Source organism: Capsicum annuum, chromosome 6 (assembly GCF_002878395.1).
Source record: "Capsicum annuum cultivar UCD-10X-F1 chromosome 6, UCD10Xv1.1, whole genome shotgun sequence".
NCBI lineage: Eukaryota > Viridiplantae > Streptophyta > Magnoliopsida > Solanales > Solanaceae > Capsicum > Capsicum annuum.
Window position 1 is genome coordinate 56,015,645 of NC_061116.1, and position 19,398 is coordinate 56,035,042.

General features: G+C 35.5%; 1 protein-coding gene across 1 annotated transcript; it reads right to left on the minus strand.

The window, feature by feature from the left end:
* Positions 1-889: 889 nt before the first annotated feature.
* On the minus strand, positions 890-16,814 carry LOC107853463 (post-GPI attachment to proteins factor 3). The gene is made up of 5 exons (XM_016698440.2): positions 16,316-16,814; positions 5,512-5,779; positions 5,228-5,424; positions 3,919-4,106; positions 890-1,467 (listed from the first exon to the last, which is right to left on the minus strand). The coding sequence occupies exons 1-5, from the start codon at positions 16,408-16,410 to the stop codon at positions 1,181-1,183; spliced, it is 1,035 nt and encodes a 344-aa protein (XP_016553926.1). The 5' UTR covers positions 16,411-16,814; the 3' UTR covers positions 890-1,180.
* Positions 16,815-19,398: the final 2,584 nt, after the last annotated feature.

Genomic DNA, 19,398 nt, shown 5'->3' on the forward strand with positions numbered 1-19,398 from the left:
AAAAAAAAACTAACTAATATGAAATGGATAGAATATTAATTTTTGCTTGTAGCTAATTAAGTAATAGAAGAAACAAAAAATAAAAAAATGTTCAATTTAACTTACGAACGCTAGATGTCAATTCTACTAATATATGCAGCAACTAGACGGTCATGACTATAATACTGAATTTATATGAATTTGGTTATGATTAATTAGGAGTTGTTAGAAAAAAGAAAAAAGTGAACAAAAATAAAAGAATTGAAAAGATAAAATAAAAAGAGAAAAATATGAAAGAGTGGTTGCCATGACTTTATGGATAAGAAATAAACTCTTGTCATGCATAAATACCCTCACACAACTTACACTATTTGAGTCTTCGCCCATAATAAATTTTTTCAACACTGGGGATGTTAGTAAGTGGAGCAAAATGAAGAAAAATTGTACACGTCATTGAGCCATAAGCACTTAATAAGATGACATGCAAGGACATAAATACGCTGAAATTACGGGCGTGTCCTTCGTCGTCCACCAAAATCTTCATTTATTAAAAAGTAGAAATTTTGTAAAAACATTAGAAATCTACAAAATTATACTCTCTCCGTTCGATTTTACTTGTCACATTTTGACTTGCCACACTTATTTAGAAAAATAATTAATAACGTAGTTATTTTACCATAATACTCCTAGTGAAAGAAGCAAGTGATGCCCGGATCCAGTTCTACGAGCCTGAAGACACAGGTAGCTGCAAGTAAACCCCCTTCTCACTGATATTAAATGGTAAAAAATGGGGCCTTTGAAATCATTATATACAATCTCATCAGCGACACACCCAATAAACCAAAATCAACACAAATCCCACACCATTTGGACTCCAAGGAGCTTATATGACTCCATGTTGTGCCCAAGGTACAATAAGAACTTCTCCCTGAATAAATGTGCAGAATACAAACTGACATATCACATAAGTATAGTACAACTTCAGATCTGTTTTACAAAACCATTGGGGAACGATGGGGGAATCAAAAAATGCATCTGAACTAGACCTACTGAAGTTGGAAAAACAGAAACCCGCATGGCAGCTAAGCATTTCAAAGAAACGCATACATGCAAGAAAAAAGAGCAACCAACCAAAAACTAACAAAGACCTGAATGGAAATTACTTTGGACACCCTTTACCAATTACAACATGCTTCTCATTCTACTTTGCTTTCTTGATAAGAGTTGTCGTTCCAAATTCACTGTCATCCCTTACGAAACTCCACCACAAGTAGGTTAGGGGAATGGAGATAGCATGCCATAAAGCATCGGCATCGACATATCCCATATAGGGAGGAAAGTCGTATATCTTCAGGAGTGTAGAAAGGACTCCACCAGCCACCACAAGCCACAACTTCCAGCGTGATGGGTGGCGAGTAAAACCTGCCCAGACTGCCCATAAAATAAACTGTAGCATGGTCATAGCAACACAGACTTTGGTGTTTAATCCTGCAAGGTTATCTGGCAACTTCAGCTTCTACACCTCGTATCATGTAACAAATTCATGAAATATAGGACTACCACTTAAACAAAATCAGTAATTTAAGGGTCCCTGCTACTATAATGGCAACATGACACATGTGACACTAATTTGACCACCAAAAATGTTCCTTCAATGTGTTTGAAGTTGTTCAATGACAAGAAAAAAGCCAAAAACGGAGTTGCTTCTATCACATCTTAGCTCCCCGTCCCGCCCCCACCCATCCCACAGGTACAAGGTCATATCAGTGTTTGATTTTACATGACGCAGATTTAAGGAAAACAAGGAAAAAAGGGGGACTGTCAAATGTTATCATTAATGTACCAATGCAAGACGACCTACAAGTTTGATAGATGATGCATACTGCCAATGCTTTCAAACTGTATTAGACTTCTCTGTCCTGAATTTTAAGATCTATACTCCCTCCATTCCAAAATACTGGTCCCAATTTCATTTTTGAGAGTCAAACGATATGAACTTTGTCCAACAAGATATATTTTTTCATCACAGGGATATGAGAAAATTGCAATTTAAAATACTTTCTGTATAGTTTTTGAACATCCAAATTTTAACTTTAAAACATAGAATTAGTCCAATCTAATTTAGCTTGGAAATTTAGTCAAATTGACTCTCCATAAAGGAGACGTGACAACTATTCGGGAACGGAGGGAGTATCTATTTAGTCCTGCATTTTCCAAAATTGTGATAACTGTATTGTATGTCTCCAAATGGTTGCTCTACATAGAAACATCAGTAGTGCACCACTATCAAAAGAGGAAAAGAGAAATATTAGTATTTGAGCAGATGTCCAAAATCTACTCGAAGTTTATCCAGAATCATGAACTTGTTTCATGGAGTATCAAAATGGAAACTTGACAACAGATGTGTGCAAATTGTATTTTAAATTGATAGAGGATAAAAATGGTCAATCAGCAGAGGAAGAACTCCTTCAAATAGCCTTTTCGTACTCATCAATCTTGACAGAGTTGTTTCCACTCAACAACATGTTTCTCTGTTATGTCAAACACTTCATATGATAGCAATTGAATATTAAACTCATAGATTCAATAACTGTTTAATGACTAAAGAACATATTGAATTTTAGGTCTACTTTTTTTTCGAGTAATTTCTATTTTGTTTCTTTAGTGGCTGAATGTATATGATAAAAACTATTCGCACATGTCTTTCGTCCCGGGACAAGATAATCGCGTGACACCATCCTCATCAAGCCAAACTAGATTCTCTAAGACGCAGTTTTTTTAACATTTTCTTAGCTTATCCATTCATTATCATTCTTGTGTCACTCTTTACTTAACATCCCAAAGGGAACAAAAAATAACCTGAAGGAACACTGGAAGGTGGATTCCAACTACATTATTATGACTAGGGGCAGGAATATTAGCCCATGAAACATAGCCCCCCAACCAGTCCATGTTTGGGTGGGTAATTTACCAGCCCATTTTTTAACTCAGTCCATCATAACGGGCCCAAATTCAGCACATCTAAAAGTTGGCTTTAATTGGGCTACGTATTGACCCATAAGAAACCTTGTTAAAATATCTAAATAAAAAATAACAAATTGTTTGATGTGTTATATATAAATTATATATAGCTGTAATAAAGAAGTTTTCCTTTATAATTTTGTTTGATAATTATATAAATTATTTTTAAAAAAATTGAAACTTGGTAAGAGCTAGTCCATCTTTGCTCATCCCATCTAAGAGCAACTTTTGGGCAAGACTGACCAACGACCCATATATCAGTGCAGCCCATTTTGACCCGACCAAATTCAGCCCAAACTGCCCATTTGCCACCCCTTAGGATCAAGACTTAAGGAATCACCAATTGAACAAAGATCAATGGAGGTTGGTGAAGTAGATAGCCTACTGGTCAGCTCTGATTGATTTTTAGAAAGTTGTTTGTTAGCTTTGTTTTACCTTTGCTTGACACTCCACAAATCACCTATTTGATATCTTAAACAACGCCACCGGGAAAAGGCACTCAACCTCATCAAGGCAGACTGGATTCAAAATAAGATGCAGCATTTACATTTCCTAAGATTCATTCATTGCATTCTTCATGATCTTTGGTCATCCAAACGGACAGGCATAATAACACGAAAGTAAATTCAATAATCTACCCACATCTACAGCGTGCTCCCTAGTAACATTCCACTTGATTAAGTCTTTAGGCAGAAACGATAGGAAGTTACTTAACCAAGTTCTTGCATTTTTTATTTACTGCAGAAGTTGAAAATTATAAAGACCCTAGGAGTTGACCCAGAGGAAATTGAACTAATGATGCCACAATTATCCAAAGAGTTAGATGTATTGTTTCCATGCCTAGCGTGAAATAAGATATACTTGATGACAGTCATGCATTGTTCAACCGAAAGAAAGCCATGCTAACAGGGGACATACCATCGTCGAGTTGATAAAAGTTCAGATACAAGATATGGGTTGTCACAAACGCAACAATGGGAGCAGCAACCATTACCCTTGACGACTCATGCCTCACATTGAAGGTTCGCAATATAGCAACAAGAAGAGAATACCCAATTAATGCAACCACAGACGAATAATCCAGCTTCTCGGATAATTCCACATCTCTGCAATTAATTCCAGAACATTAAACAAGGAAAATCCAAACAGAGAAACTGTACGCAAGAAGAAAACGGCATAATTACATTGGAGAATTGAGTCAGTTGCCCAACATGGTTATTACTATGACGAAAACCCTTGGATAAATTTTCTGAAAAGTCACAAATGCAGACAACCTTAAACAACAGTTAAAATTAGGAAGTGTTAAGATCTAACTGAACTAACAAAAGTGTTCTTTAATAACTTAAGCCCAGATGAGGGATCATATAATTCAACATGGTAGCAAAGCAGAAAAGATCCTAGGTTCAATTTTTACCAAGACCTGTTAACCAAAGGTACTTCCACGTGCTTCGCCAAAGAAACGAATCAGGAAAACACTTGCAAGGATACGAAACATCATTTCAATTATCAGTCATAGTTTGACTGAGCACGAAGTCTAAGAAAGAAAGACTTTTTGAAACTTGTGGTTCTAATTATGTCATAACATTTATATGGCTATAAGAGTTTTGAAACTTGTGATCTTAAACATGCCATAACATTTGTATTATTTCTTTTTCAAACTTAGAAAGCTGTCATTCTATTTGGAATGAAGTAATGAGGAAATAGTACCATATAAATTGGCTCAAAGGAGTAATTTAATTAAATATAAGGGTCCTCTCTCTCCCTGTGCAAGCTTAATGAGCTAGTCATGCAGTTGAAAACAAATTACTCTTTAGTAGCAACAAGATGTACATGCAACAAACAGTGCTATCCTGTTACATTCCAATTATAAATAGAAGTGCAAAAGGCAAAGTTGTCATTCCCACTCCTCATAACCATAGTTATTCACAGAAGCATTGTAGTCACATATCATATCTGATGGCACATAACTTCATTCGGAAATTGACAAGCAATGGAGAAAGTTTCTACTTTCTTCATTTGGGAAGATGAAGCTTTCTATCCATGAACAAACTCGAACAGTTTGCGCTAACGACGTTTTCTGCGAGAAGCCTATACTAAAAGAGTGGGAACTACCATAACTTCAGAAGACAGTTTCAAACCACTTGATTTCAGCTTAAACTAAATTTATGCAGTTTACAGTAGATAGGAATTACTAATCAGCGAGAAACAAAAAAGAATGGGAACTCACCTACTATGGGAAACAGCACTCCAGATCCAGGAGTTCATTGATAAAATAGCGTAAATATGCCACAAGCCAGTGTATTCATAATATGGCTTCTTGTTTGGGCCAAAAGGTAGCTTGTAGTTCACTAGAATAAAAAAGGATACCCATCCATGGAATTGTATAGCAAGGTTAAGGGCAGAGAGTGCCACGGAAACAGGTTCCTGGTTTGGCAGAGGACTATGTTAAGATGAATGAATTATATAAGACACTAGATGTAGGAAAAAAATTTATCTAATTTTATGAAGAACCTGGATCCCATAAACACGATGGAATGGCCATTTCCCATGATATTTGATAGGCTTAAGACCAAGTTTCTGCCTTTCTTCTTCCCTGGCAAGCGTACAGTGATATCGACAATCACTAAGGCAGTCCCACTGTTTCCATCTCAGGTAAAGTGGTTCCTGCAGGTACCATGGACCATCAATTGGATTTGGATTTTTCCCAGAAGAAAAATTACAATGTTGAAAGCATTTTTCCCCCACACATCCAGTCTCCTTGCAGTGACCAACACATGCTCTGTAAAACCAACAAATTTAATGATCAGAAGTCATGAAATGGATAACTTCAAAATTGCAGCAGAAAACAAGCAGGTCCATGGATTTCAATCAGAATCCAGCCCATAAAACTATCACCGGGAATGAAATCAAGGCACTGTACAGGAAAGCAGTAATAGAGAGAGAACCACTAGCTGTTTGCAATAATCTTAAGTACACTATAGTCCAGAGGGTGGATACAAGCTTAAAAATCTTTCAGAAGGCATATTTATAACTTATACATGGCATATACTGTCATATACATTTCATAACTTTGTCTAGAATAACTAGAACATAAACAGAAAGTAATGGAATTATCATAACTTTATACATTTGAGAATAAATAGCTGTTAGTCGTCATGTTCCACATCCAAAATGAGCTTAACACATCCATGAACAATTGTTTGATCAAAACATAAATGGACCCCCTGTTATCACTAGTTCTTGGAATCACTCTTGATCTTTGCAGCTTCTGAGGCTATTCATGCATCAGTTGTGTTTTGGATTGTGACTTAAGAGATGAAGTCACAGCGGCCTTGGCTAGTTGTGTTCATTTTGACAAAGAAGCCATAATAGCCCCGGTTATGTCATATGTGGATCTTCTAACCGTCAAATGTTACTTGTAAAACTATTTTCCATGAATTTGATCAAAGCAAAGCTAAAACAATCAGAGATTAGCACTGAGTAAGATCACTGACATTTTGGAATCTGTGGATGTTTGATTGTACTTTCCAGTGTGTGTGTGTGGTGGTGGGGGGGGGGCGCATAAATTAGGTATTTTATTACATATCTATCATTTACTAAAGAAAAACATTATGAGTAATGGTTCACAACTAACCACAGTTCTGGAGGACACGACGCCGCCTCTCCTAATTATGATCTTATGAAGTAAAAAGCAGCTCACTGGCATCAATTCACTCCAAGAGATAAAATATTGAGGACATATTAATAATTTGGTACATATTAAGAAGAACGTGATCGAAACATGTCTAATATATACACAGTCTAAATCCTATATTGGTTTGAATTCTTGGGCCTATAAACAACTGTTTTCATTTTGTTTTTCCGGATATGTTGTTTCATACTCCGAAAACCCCAAAAAGAAAAAAGACCAAATATTCCTCCCGAAAGTAAATCTTCCAACATGACACAAGCAATTCTCCCACAGCCAAATCCAATCAACCATTATTTTCCAAAACATAAACCAAACAAAACTTAAACCTTTTTTATTCCAAATGTGACAGAGGTATGAGTTGTAATTTAAGAAGTTAAAATCCAAATGTCAAGAGATAGCATCTCCTAAAGATTAAAGTCAATATCTATCTGGTTTAAGTCGCGTCTAATTGATGCTTGAAAAGAAAAAATTATCAACAGTAACAGGTTCCTTGACCACAGAGCATTTTAATCCATGATTATATCTTTAATGATCCAAATGGAGTGTAAGGCACAATATACAAGGTTTTAATTTTCAACAAGAAAGATCAATTGATTCCACAGGTTACTCTAGAAATCCAACTCTGTTTCTTTGGATTAGCAAGCTCGAAATTCTACAGCTCAAGAAACACATTATTACCACATGATAAATGCTCATTGACTATTGAATTTTCCCCTAGAAATGTAGATTTCAACAATAGATAGGCAACAAAAAATAACTCTCCATCTCCCATATGTATGCACAAGCATACACTAATCAAGTGACACAGCCCACACACCTCTAACTTCCAATGACTCATCTATCAATGTTAGAAAGTAAAGTACCAAGATATGTCAGGAATAACGAAAAATGCTTTAATTGCCATAAAAGGTGTTAACAGTGTTTGGTACGACGGAAAATGTTTTCAACCAAAAGAAAGAACATGATTATCTTTCACTGATACGTGAAGCTTATTTTTCTTGATAACTCCATATCACTTATTTCAAGTTAAACTTTAATAGCATTATCACTCTTTAGTATCAAAATAACTGGAAAACGTTAACCTCCTACTCCATCCTCCACCTCAAATGTTTACCATTTGTCATCTACTTTTATAAAAAAGGGCAGCCCGGTGCACTAAAGCTACCGCTATGCACGGTGTCCGGGGAAGGGCCCCACCACAAGGGTGTATCGTATGCAGCCTTACCTTGCATTTCTGCCAGAGGCTGTTTCCAAGACTTGAACCTATGACCTCCTGGTCACATGGCAGCAACTTTACCAGTTACTCCAAGACTCCTTGTCACCTACTTTTATACCCAACATTAATCCGAGAAAATGATTTTCCAACGTAAACAAATTTCCTCACACACAAAAGCACTCTTCTTCCAATTAAATTGTTCAGTGGATTCATGCTGTAAATCGAGTTGTGCCAAATGCTATGATTTAAATCCCTAAAGTTATGAATTACATAATCTACCTGACAAAAATTAAAACATATCTTTTGGAGGCTTACATAGTGCTTGTTAGAACATGCACAGCGGAAGCAACAATTCTACCGGATCAATATAACTTACATATAATCTAGATAATATAAATCGTCAAACGAAGATGAAAAGCTACTTACCCGTTGAAGCTTTCACACAATTCGTTCACTGCTTTGACCTCCAGGGCTACAGTCTTCTACTATATCCTGACTAACTTTTGCTATCAAACTTGTGTGGGCAAGTACTTTTTGGATTCATAGAGAATATGTCAAGGAAAACTGATAATAATCTTTTGAGCCAAACCCCTATTTATTCTTATTTTTATTTAAAGAGAGGAAAGCCAAGAGGCAAACATTTTTACCCTTTTTAGTTGACCAAAACGTTTTAGGCCTTTTCAGTAATCCAAAACGTTTTCAGCCTTTTCCACTGTCCAAAACGTTTTAGGCTTCTTTAGTTGTCCAAAATGTTTTTAATCTTAAAAGGAACGTTTTTAATTTAAAGTCAGAAGATATTCTTTTCCTTTCAGAAGACCAGTAAATAATATTACTTCTTCAAGTAAGTTTCTTTCTCTTTTCCAAAATTGATTAGTTAATCAGGTATTGCAGGGACCGCAGATATTAGTTAGGCTTCCAATTATGATATTAATTCAGTGATGAAAGAATTATCACATCATAATAAATTACAAATTATTCCACTAAAAATCTGTAATTGCACTCCTCGATTTAACTTCTAAATCTACCATTACATCTTATTTAACTCCCCATGTTAGAATTACCGATACCAATCAATTAAATTAAATTCTCTGAATAATTTAATTCATTGATTAATTTAATCATTTATTTATAATGCTTAACTTATTTTACGTGACGGATACAAAATCCACCTACAGGGTTTTCACATGAAAACTTATAAGCAACCATAAAAGGGTGTCTTCTATCTTAAGTCCGAGACATGGTTCTATCAACTAATTAATATTTCACTAAGTGATTTGTCATCATCTAACCTATTAGGAATATGTTAGACTCACAAAAGAGTCTCACCTTTTAATAGATTAAAACGACAAAACAAACCACATAGATCATAATAATTATATCAAGATTAAGAGTATAAGTACATGTAATGGACTAGAGAAATCGTTTCTTAATATTCAGAACATAAACGATCAATACATACGAAATGTACTAACACAAGAAAATGGAATATTACCACTCCCCATAATTAAGATCAAATTATATTTAATCTTGTGCTACAATCATCAAGATGTTTGTCCTACCTCATCTTTGATTATAAACATTAATTTATTACTTATAAGAACCGACAATTTTAATCTTCCGTGCATGAGTTAAAATACTCCATACACAAAATTGTCTACTATATAAGCAAAGAACACACATGTTAACACAATGATCTATTCAAATAAAGATTTTATTAATATAATAAATAGTCTTTACATGGGATGAAAATATAATACTATAACACAAATTACATGGTTAATAGTATATCCTGACAATCTCCCACTTAGACTCATAACCATGAATGCACAACTTTAACACCCATTTCTTCCACATGCTTATCAAAAACCTTCTTCTTGTAAATGGGTCCGCCAAATTGTTCTTTGACTCAATCTTCAAAACTCTCACATCACCCATTTGAGTTATATCCGGAATCAAGTGATATTTTCTCTCAATATGCTTACTTCTGTTATGGCTTCGTGGTTCTTTCGAGTTTGCAACTGCACCACTATTGTCACCATAAAGTGATAGTGGTGTTTGAACCAAAGGAACAACTCCAAGCTCTTTCAGAAAGTTACCGAGCCAAACAACATTTTTATTCGCCTCAGAGGCAGCTACATATTCGGCTTCCATGGTGGAATCAGCAACACATGATTACTTGATACTCCTCCAAACAATGGCTCCACCTCCTAAAATAAACATATATCCTGAGATAAATTTTCTAGAATCTTTATTTGACTGAAAATCTGAATCAGTATACCCAACAGGTACAAGATTCCCAGAGTGAAAAACAAGCATGTAATCCCTAATCCTTTTAAGGTACTTGATTATATGTTTAACCGCAATCCAATGTTCTTGCCCAGGATTAGACTGAAATCTGCTAACCATGCCAACAGCAAAGCAGATATCTGGTCTAGTGCACAACATAGCCTAGCCTTAAAAGTTTGCACTTTTCCATCCACACCTCTCTTTTTCTTATAGATCCATCTACATGCAATGGGTTTGACTCCCGTAGGTGGTTTTACAAGTTCCCAGACTTGATTGGAATACATAGACTCCATTTCATATTTCATAGCAGCAATGCACATTTTAGCATCTATATCATGTAGTGCTTCGGCGTAATTAAGAGGTTCTGTATTAGGCTCCTCAGGGATTCTATCATACGATTCTCCCAAGAGCGCAAACTGTAAAGGTTTTCTAATAATTCTCCCACTACGAACGATTCTCCCAAGAGCGCAAACCGTAAAGGTTTTCTAATAATTCTCCCACTACGACGACTAGTCACTAAAGGATCTGCTACGTTTGGAACTAAATTTTGAACACCCTCAATGTCTTCCTGTACTATGACAGGTTCCTCCACATTATCCTGAACGTTTTCCTCCACAATTGCAGACTGCTCAACGTTACTCTCACTACTTTGAGGTAGTGTAATGTCAAGTGTTTGCTGTTGTGCAACCTCTTGCCTATTGACATTTCTCCCATTACGTGGATGCAATGGCATGTCAATAATGGTTTTTGGAATTTGTTCTTGTGATCCATTTTTCATTATTCTATTACTCAATTTTTGTAAGACAATTTTACTTATAGGAACGTGGTTCATTAAATAATCCAACAACACACCCAGTGTATTCCCACATAGTGAGGTCTGGGGAGGGTAAGATGTACGCAGTCCATACCTCTACCTCTAAAGAAGTAGAAAGGCTGTTTCCGATAGACCCCAGGCTCGAGACACGGAGTACTAAACAAATTCATAGTAAAGCATGAAACAAGATGGCATAACATAAATACGACACCCACAAGTAATAGTAAACAGAGAAAAGTAAACAGATTCGTAATAAAGCATGAAACAAGGTATCATAACAAGAATAATATCCCCACCAAGTGATTCCCTACCCTAGCGACCCAAACTGACCCTAGCCTTCTGCCCTAATTCGCGTCCTCCGGATCTTCCTATCTAGGGTCATGTCCTCAGTGAGCTGTAACTGCTCCATGTCCCGCCTAATCACCTCTCCCCAGTACTTCTTCGCCCTACCCCTACCCCACCTAAAACCATCCAAAGCTAGCCTCTCACACCTACGAACCGGGGCATCCATTCCTCTCCTCATCACGTGTCCGAACCATCTCAATCAGACTTCCCGCATCTTATTCTCCACTGGAGTCACACCAACCTTCTCCCTGATAGTCTCATTCAGAACTCTATCCCCCTTAGTCAACCCACACATCCAATGCAACATCCGCATTTTCGTCACCTTCATTTTTTGAATGTGGGAGTTCTTAACTGGCCAACACTCCGCTCCATACAATATGGCCAGACGGACTGCCACCCTGTAGAATTTGCCTTTAAGCTTGGGCGGCACCTTCTTATCACACAACACCCCCGAAGCGAGCTTCCACTTCATCCATCCCGCCCCAATACAGTGCGAGACATCCTCGTCAATCTCACCGTTACCCTGAATCACGGACCCGAGATACTTGAAACTATCCCTCTTACATACCACCTATGATTCCAACTTCACTACCACCTCATTCTCCAGCCTCACGTCATTAAACTTGCATTCCAAATACTCTGTCTTGCTCCTACTCAACCTGAACCCTTTAGACTCAAGAGTTTGTCTCCACACCTCTAATTTATCATTCACACACACACACACCCCGCGTCTCATCAATCAAAACTACATCATCTGCAAAAAATATACACCAAGGCACCTCTCCTTGAATACGCCGCGTCAACACATCCATCACCAAAGCAAACAAAAAGGAACTAAGAGTAGATCCCTGATGCAATCCTGTCAAGACAGTGAAATGCTCTGAGTCTCCTCCCGCCGTCCTCACCTGAGTTTTAGCTCCATCATACATGTCCTTAATTGCTCTGATATATGCCACCGGGACTCCACTCACCTCCAAGCACCTCCCTGGGGACTTTGTCGTATGCCTTCTCCAAGTCGAGAAACACCATGTGCAGGTCCTTCTTCCTTTCCCTATACTGTTCCACCAGCCTCCGTACCAGGTGAATTGCCTCTGTCGTCGAGCGGCCAGGCATAAATCTAAACTGGTTCTCCGAAATAGACACTATCCGTCTCAGCCTCACCTCGACCACTCTCTCCCAAATCTTCTAGAGTGACTCAATAACTTAATACCCCTATAGTTATTGCAACTCTGAATGTCACCCTTGTTCTTATAAAGAGGGATCATAGTACTCCACCTCCAAGCCTTGGGCATTTTCGCCGTCTTGAAAATTCCGTTAAACAATCCAGTCAACCACCTTAAACCAGCCTCGCCAGAAAACTTCCAAAAATCCATAGGTATCTCATCAGGCCCCGTCGCCCTACCCCTTCGCATCCTGCGAACAGCCTCTCTAACCTCCTCTACCTTAAAACGTCTACAATAACTAAAATCCCGACACTCCTCTGAGTGCTCCAGCTCCCCTAACACAATAGCTCTATCCCCTTCGTCATTCAAGAGCCTATGAAAATACGACTGCCATCTATTCTTAATGTGGCCGTCCTCCACCAACACTGTACCGTCCTCCTCCTTAATGCATTTCACCTGATCGAGGTCATGACCCTTCCTCTCCCTAGCCTTAGCGAGTCTAAACAACTTTTTTTCCCCTCCTTTCTCCTGTAAACCCACATATAAGCTCTCAAATGATGCCGTCTTAGCCGCCGTAACTGCTAACTTAGTCTCCTTCCTAGCTAACTTGTACTCTTTCCTGTTTACCCGCTTCTCTTCTTCGTCCTTACTCTCAACCAACTTAGCATACGTCCCTTTCTTAGTCTTCACTTTCTTCTTAACCTCTTCATTCCACCACCAATCCCCCCGATGATGCCCGGTCCGGCCCCCTAGAAACACCCAACACCTCACTAGCATTCTCCCTGATGCACCTAGCCACCCTATCCCACATACTATCCACGTCCCCTCTACACTCCCACACCCCATTCCCGCCAACCTCTCCCCTATCTCCCACGCATTCACTGGCATCAAGCCGCCCCACTTAATTCTAGTTCTACACTCCTCACCCCTTCTCTTCCTATCCTTCTTTATACCCAAATCCATAACCAAGAGCCTATGCTGGGTCGAAAGATTCTCACTTGGGATGACCTTACAGTCCTTACACAACATCCTATCTCCTTTCCTAAGCAACAAAAAGTCAATCTGGGTCTTGGCTATCGCGCTTCGAAAGGTGATCAGGTGATCGTCCTTCTTCGGAAAGCCCGAGTTCACCATCACCAGCCCAAAGGACCTCGCAAAATCCAATAAAGCAGCCCCCTCTTCATTTCTTTCCCCAAAACCAAAACCACCATGCACATCACCAAAGCCTCCCGGTAACGCCCCGATGCGCCCATTGAAATCTCCTGCTACAACAATCTTCTCCGAGCTAGGAACGCCTCTCACCACCTCATCCAAAGCCTCCCAAAACCGCATCTTCTCCTCCCCATCCAAGCCCACTTACGGCGCATAAGCACTACACACGTTCAGGGTAAACCCCCCAATGACCAACTTAATAGTCATCAACCTATTGCTGATCCTCTTTACCTCTACTACCTGACCTCTAAGCTCTTCATCTACTAAGATGTCAACTTCATTCCTACACCTCTCGCTCCCAGAGTACCAAAGCTTATAACCATCCACATCCCTAGAAATCATTAAATAATCCTCTTCAAGAAATCTGACAATTATTAGTTGGGCTGTTTGCGAGGGTCGGTAGGGTTGCCTCTTTGGTTGACCAAATCTATTTTCTTTGATGATAAATTTAGATTCTGTAAATCGTTATCATCAAAAAACACGAAAAACAACGAACAACAACATGATTTATACAACTATTATCCGAATTATGTACAACAAATAATGTAATTTCTTTTACATTATCTAGCATATGTAAGAAGACTATTGATACCAATTGTTAGAACATGCACAGTGGAAGCAACAATTCTACAGGATCAATATAACTTACATATAATCCAGATAACATAAATCATCAAACGAAATTGAAAAGCTACTTACCTGTTGAAGCTTTCACACAATTCATTTACTGCTTTGACCTCCAAGGCTACAGTCTTCTACTATATCCTGACTAACTTTTGCTATCAAACTTGTGTGGGCAAGTACTTTTTGGATTCAAAGAGAATATATTAAGGAAAACTAATAATAATCTTCTAAGCCAAACCCCTATTTATTCTTATTTTTACTTAAAAAGGGGAAAGCCAAGAGGCAAACATTTTTACCCTTTTTAGTTGACCAAAACGTTTTAGGCCTTTTTAGTCATCCAAAACGTTTTCAGTCTTTTCCACTGCCCAAAACGTTTTAGGCCTCTTTATTGTCCAAAACGTTTTTAATCTTAAAAGGAACGTTTTTAATTTAAAGTCAGAAGATATCATTTTTCTTCCAGAAGACCAGTAAATAATATTACTTCTTCTAGTAAGTTACTTTCTCTTTTATAAAATTGATTAGTTAATCAGGCATAGCAGGAACCGAAGATATTAAGTGAGGCTTCCAATTATGATATTATTTCGGTGATGAAAGAATTATCATATCATAATAAATTACAAATTATTCCACTAAAAATTTGCAATTGCACTCCTCGATTTAGCTTCTACATCTACCATTACATCTTATTTAACTCCCCATGTTAGAATTACTGACACCAATCAATTAAATTAAATTCTCTGAATAATTTAACTCATTGATTAATTTAATCATTTATTTATAATGCTTAACTTATTTCACATGACAGATACAAAATCCATCTGCAGGGTTTTCACGTGAAAACTTATAAGCAACCATAAAGGGGTGTCTTCTATTTCAAGTCCGAGACATGGTTCTATCAACTAATTAATATTTCACTAAGTAATTTGTCATCATCCAACCTATTAGAAATATGTTGACTCACAAAAGAGTCTCACCTTTTAATAGATTAAAACGACAAAAAAAACCACATAGATCATAATAATTATATCAAGATTAAGAGTATAAGTACATGTGATGGACTAGAGAAATCGTTTATTAATATTCACAACATAAACGAATATCTCTAATTGGTCCGTTCAATACATACGAAATGTACTAACACAAGAAGATGGAATATTACCACTCCCCATAATTAAGATAAAATTATATTTAATCTTGTGCTACAATCATCAAGATGTTTGTCCTACCTCATCTTCGATTGTGAACATTAATTTATTACTTATAAGAACTAACAATTTTAATCTTTCGTACATGAGTTAGAATACTCCATACACAAAATTGTCTGCTATATAAGCAAAGGACACACGTGTTAACACAATGATCTATTCAAATAAAGATTTTATAAATATAAAATAAATAGTCTTTACATGAGATGAAAATATAATACTATAACACAAATTACATGGTTAATAGTATATCCTAACAGTGCTCGCTCTGTCCCAATTTATATAGCACACTTTCCTTTTTAGTTAATCCCAAACAATTACTCCCTCCATTTCATTTTACTTGTCCCCTTCTAACTTGACACACCTCTTAGAAAACTTTATTCCGGGTGTATTTTACTAAATTAACTTTATTAATGATGCTTTAGAATTCATAAATTCCTATTTAATACTAGGAGTAGAAAGGAAAATTTAACAAAAATTTTCTTAAGTTCATAAATTGAATAGGTAACCAACTATTTTTAGTATTGGAGCAAGAAAAAAAACACAGGGAGTATCACATTTCTAAAATTGAAAATAATTTAACTTGGATTACATTTTTACCCTTAATATAATAATTTATAATCACAAATTTCAATAGTTTTCCCTTTTTTTCCCCAAAATTTGTGCCAAATCAGACAGTGTCACATAAATCGATAGTTCAGAAACAAGAATAAGGTAGCTAGAATACTTGAGCAGGTGAAGAATTAAAGCAGAACTTACATGTAAATCGGATCAGCATCGCCGGAGGTAGCATGGAGAAGTCGGAAAACGGAAGAAATCACGGTTAGAAAGAGAAGCAAACGACATTTTTCCATCGGAATCTTGAAGTAAAAAGTCAAAAGGGAAGGCAAAAAAAAACAAGAATTTGGTAAAGGAATTTAAGGGAGGAAAGTAACAGCTGGTTGCATAGTGATTGTGGAATTTATAGAAATTATAGAAGAAGAGAAGATGAGTAAATGGATGAACGACGTGAACACAACCAAGAGAGAGAGAGAGAGAGAGAGAGAAATAGGAGATTTGTGAGTGAGAGGCGAAGGTGAGGTGAGGTGAACGAAGACCAGAATCTCGTGATTAGCACTCTCTCTGGCGTTTCACCAAAAGACACGTGGATTTTCTTAGCTGCCATTTCTTTCTTAAATTTGAGGAAAGAGTTTTTTCTGTGGATTTATAAAAAACTTTTTCTTCCGCCTCTTTTTGGTTCAACAAAGAAAAAACAAATTTTTCAAAAGGAGAGTGTTAAACGTCCAAAAGAAATGCATTCAAAATATCCAAAAATGATATTTTTATAAATTTATGAATGTTTCATTTTAAGTAAATTAGTAGAGGCATTGCGCGATGCGCGGAACTTTTCTAAAAAAATATTAACTTATTCAATTTTAAGTAATAAGGTTAATCAATTTTTGTTGTATTACAATTGACATATTTCAAAAGTCAATCATTTAAAAAAAAAAAACATATTTCAAAAGTTCATGAAATAAAAATAATTATTAATAGTGAAATTACGACTATGTTTAATAATTAATACCATTTGTAATTAATTTAGATGTTTTGATATGAAAAAATAATAATTAGTACTTTCTTTAATCATGTCCTGATTCATTGACTGATTTTTAAAAATACATATATAAAATATAAATTAATTATTGATTTTGTTGTTGAACTTTTACCTAGGGCAGCTTATCGGTTGGATCGGTTTGGATAATTATGCTTAGCGATTCGACTTGTTGGATATCGGTTTTTAAATATACTAATCCGCTAGCCACCCAATAAGATAACGGTTGGTTCAGTATCGGATTAGCAATTATCGGACGGTTATCAGATGGTGTAACAGATGATTTTAAGAGAGAATGAAATATCGAGCGATTATTGGTAGTTCCTCTGTTTCTTCACCGACTAAGTTGTTTGTATACTATGATTAGTCTATTTATCAATCTTTTAGACTTCTTGAGTTTTGTTCGTTAAATTATTTAACAGGTTAAAATATCGAATCAAATAAGAATTTTCTTCTAGACCTAAAATGTATGTAGAAACATTTTTAATTACTGGATTAACAAAAAAAAAATTAAAAGTTTATTTGAATTATTATGTTTTGTATCAAACTTTGTGAAGAAAACATTTGGGTTGTTTCATTTTTATTGCGGTCCTTTGTGTTGTCAAGAATAATTTATGTTTTGGTTTAAGAACTAATTTCAGATTTTCTTTACATTTTTGGGAGTCTGACTGCACTTTATGGTTAGATGTCACAAGAAGTGGCATGTTATTTTTTAAACTAAGAAGTAAATAGAATAATAAATGGAGTTTTATATGTTGGATTGACAAAAGATACTTCTATATCTAGGGGTAAAAATATAATTATAATAATTCTTAATGGATTAATGGTTTACTCGATAAGAAAATTAAGTAATCCGTCCTCGCATTAATAAGCCATTAATTATAAAAAATTTATCCGTTCTCCAACCATTAATCCGATAACTCATTACCAATTAGCCAATAAACCAATTTTGCGGTTGAATTAACGGTTACGGTTCGATTTTGAACAGCCCTACTTTTACCTTTGTAATTTTAATAAATTAAGACATGTAATTATATCTCTTATCTTTCATTTGAAGTTTAATTTTTTTTTAGTCTATCAATCAGTTCAACAATTCTTTTTGTTAGAAATAAAAAAATTATTTATTTCTAATAAAAAAAATTTTAAAAATATCTTTCGATTCTTTTGCAAACACTAAAAGTACTTAATTGAGTCAATTACAAAACTTCTAATTTCAAAATTTAAATTTCACAACTTTCGGTTCAAAATTAAGCAGATGTAATTTAACTTTTTTCTTTAAAAGTTTCAAACTTTGTTCTATTCATAATTTTTTCATTGCTTGTTCATCATTAATATCTTTAAGTATTTTGCTTATACTTATATTATATCTTCTAAATTAATTTAATAAGAACCTCTCATGCTACTCTCAAAATCACTTTTTTTTCACACATCCCCCACCTTTACCCCATCACCCCACCAAATTTTATTTTTCAATTAGTGAACTTATTCGCGCGCCTTTTTCGTTCAAGTTTAAATACTTTGAAGTGTTAACTATAGTGTATTGTTACTCTTTCTGTTCTAAAAAGAATTAGTTTAACTTGATACGAAGTTTTTTTTTTTAAAAAAAAAAAACTTTGAATTTAGTGTTTTTAAATCAAACTTATGTCAAATGTACTAAAATATCCTTAAATCTTGTGGTCTTAAACATGTCACGTGAAAAGTTGAAATTAAAATATTGTCAAAAAAGAAAAGGATCATTCTTTTTGTAACGTACTAAAAATGAAAGTATATCATTATTTTTGAAACGTACTAAAAAAGAAAAGTAAGTCATTTTTTTTTTAAGCAAAACATTTATTTTTAGTATGTTGAATAAGTAAAATGAATGGGGCGGGTATATTTATATGTCATTGAGCTGATATGGTAAATGTCATTAAATGTCACGATTTTTCACATTTTAATATTTATAAGCAATGAAATTTAATTACTTCGCTTTATTCTCTTATAAGTGTTTCTTTGAGTTGTGACTTTTGTTCCTAAATAAATGTAATTTATATCTTCAAAAATATTTTGATCAAAATCTTTCTAAGATGCGCTGGAGTTTAAATATGATAATAGATGTTAACTTGAAAAGATATAAATTTAATTAAGAGTAAATTAATAAAACTATCTTTAATTTTCTAAGAGTGAGCAATTTATTAAAAAATTGTCCAAGTCAAAAAAATATTTATTTAAAAATGAAGAAACTGCCATTTAAATAACAATTAGTACTACA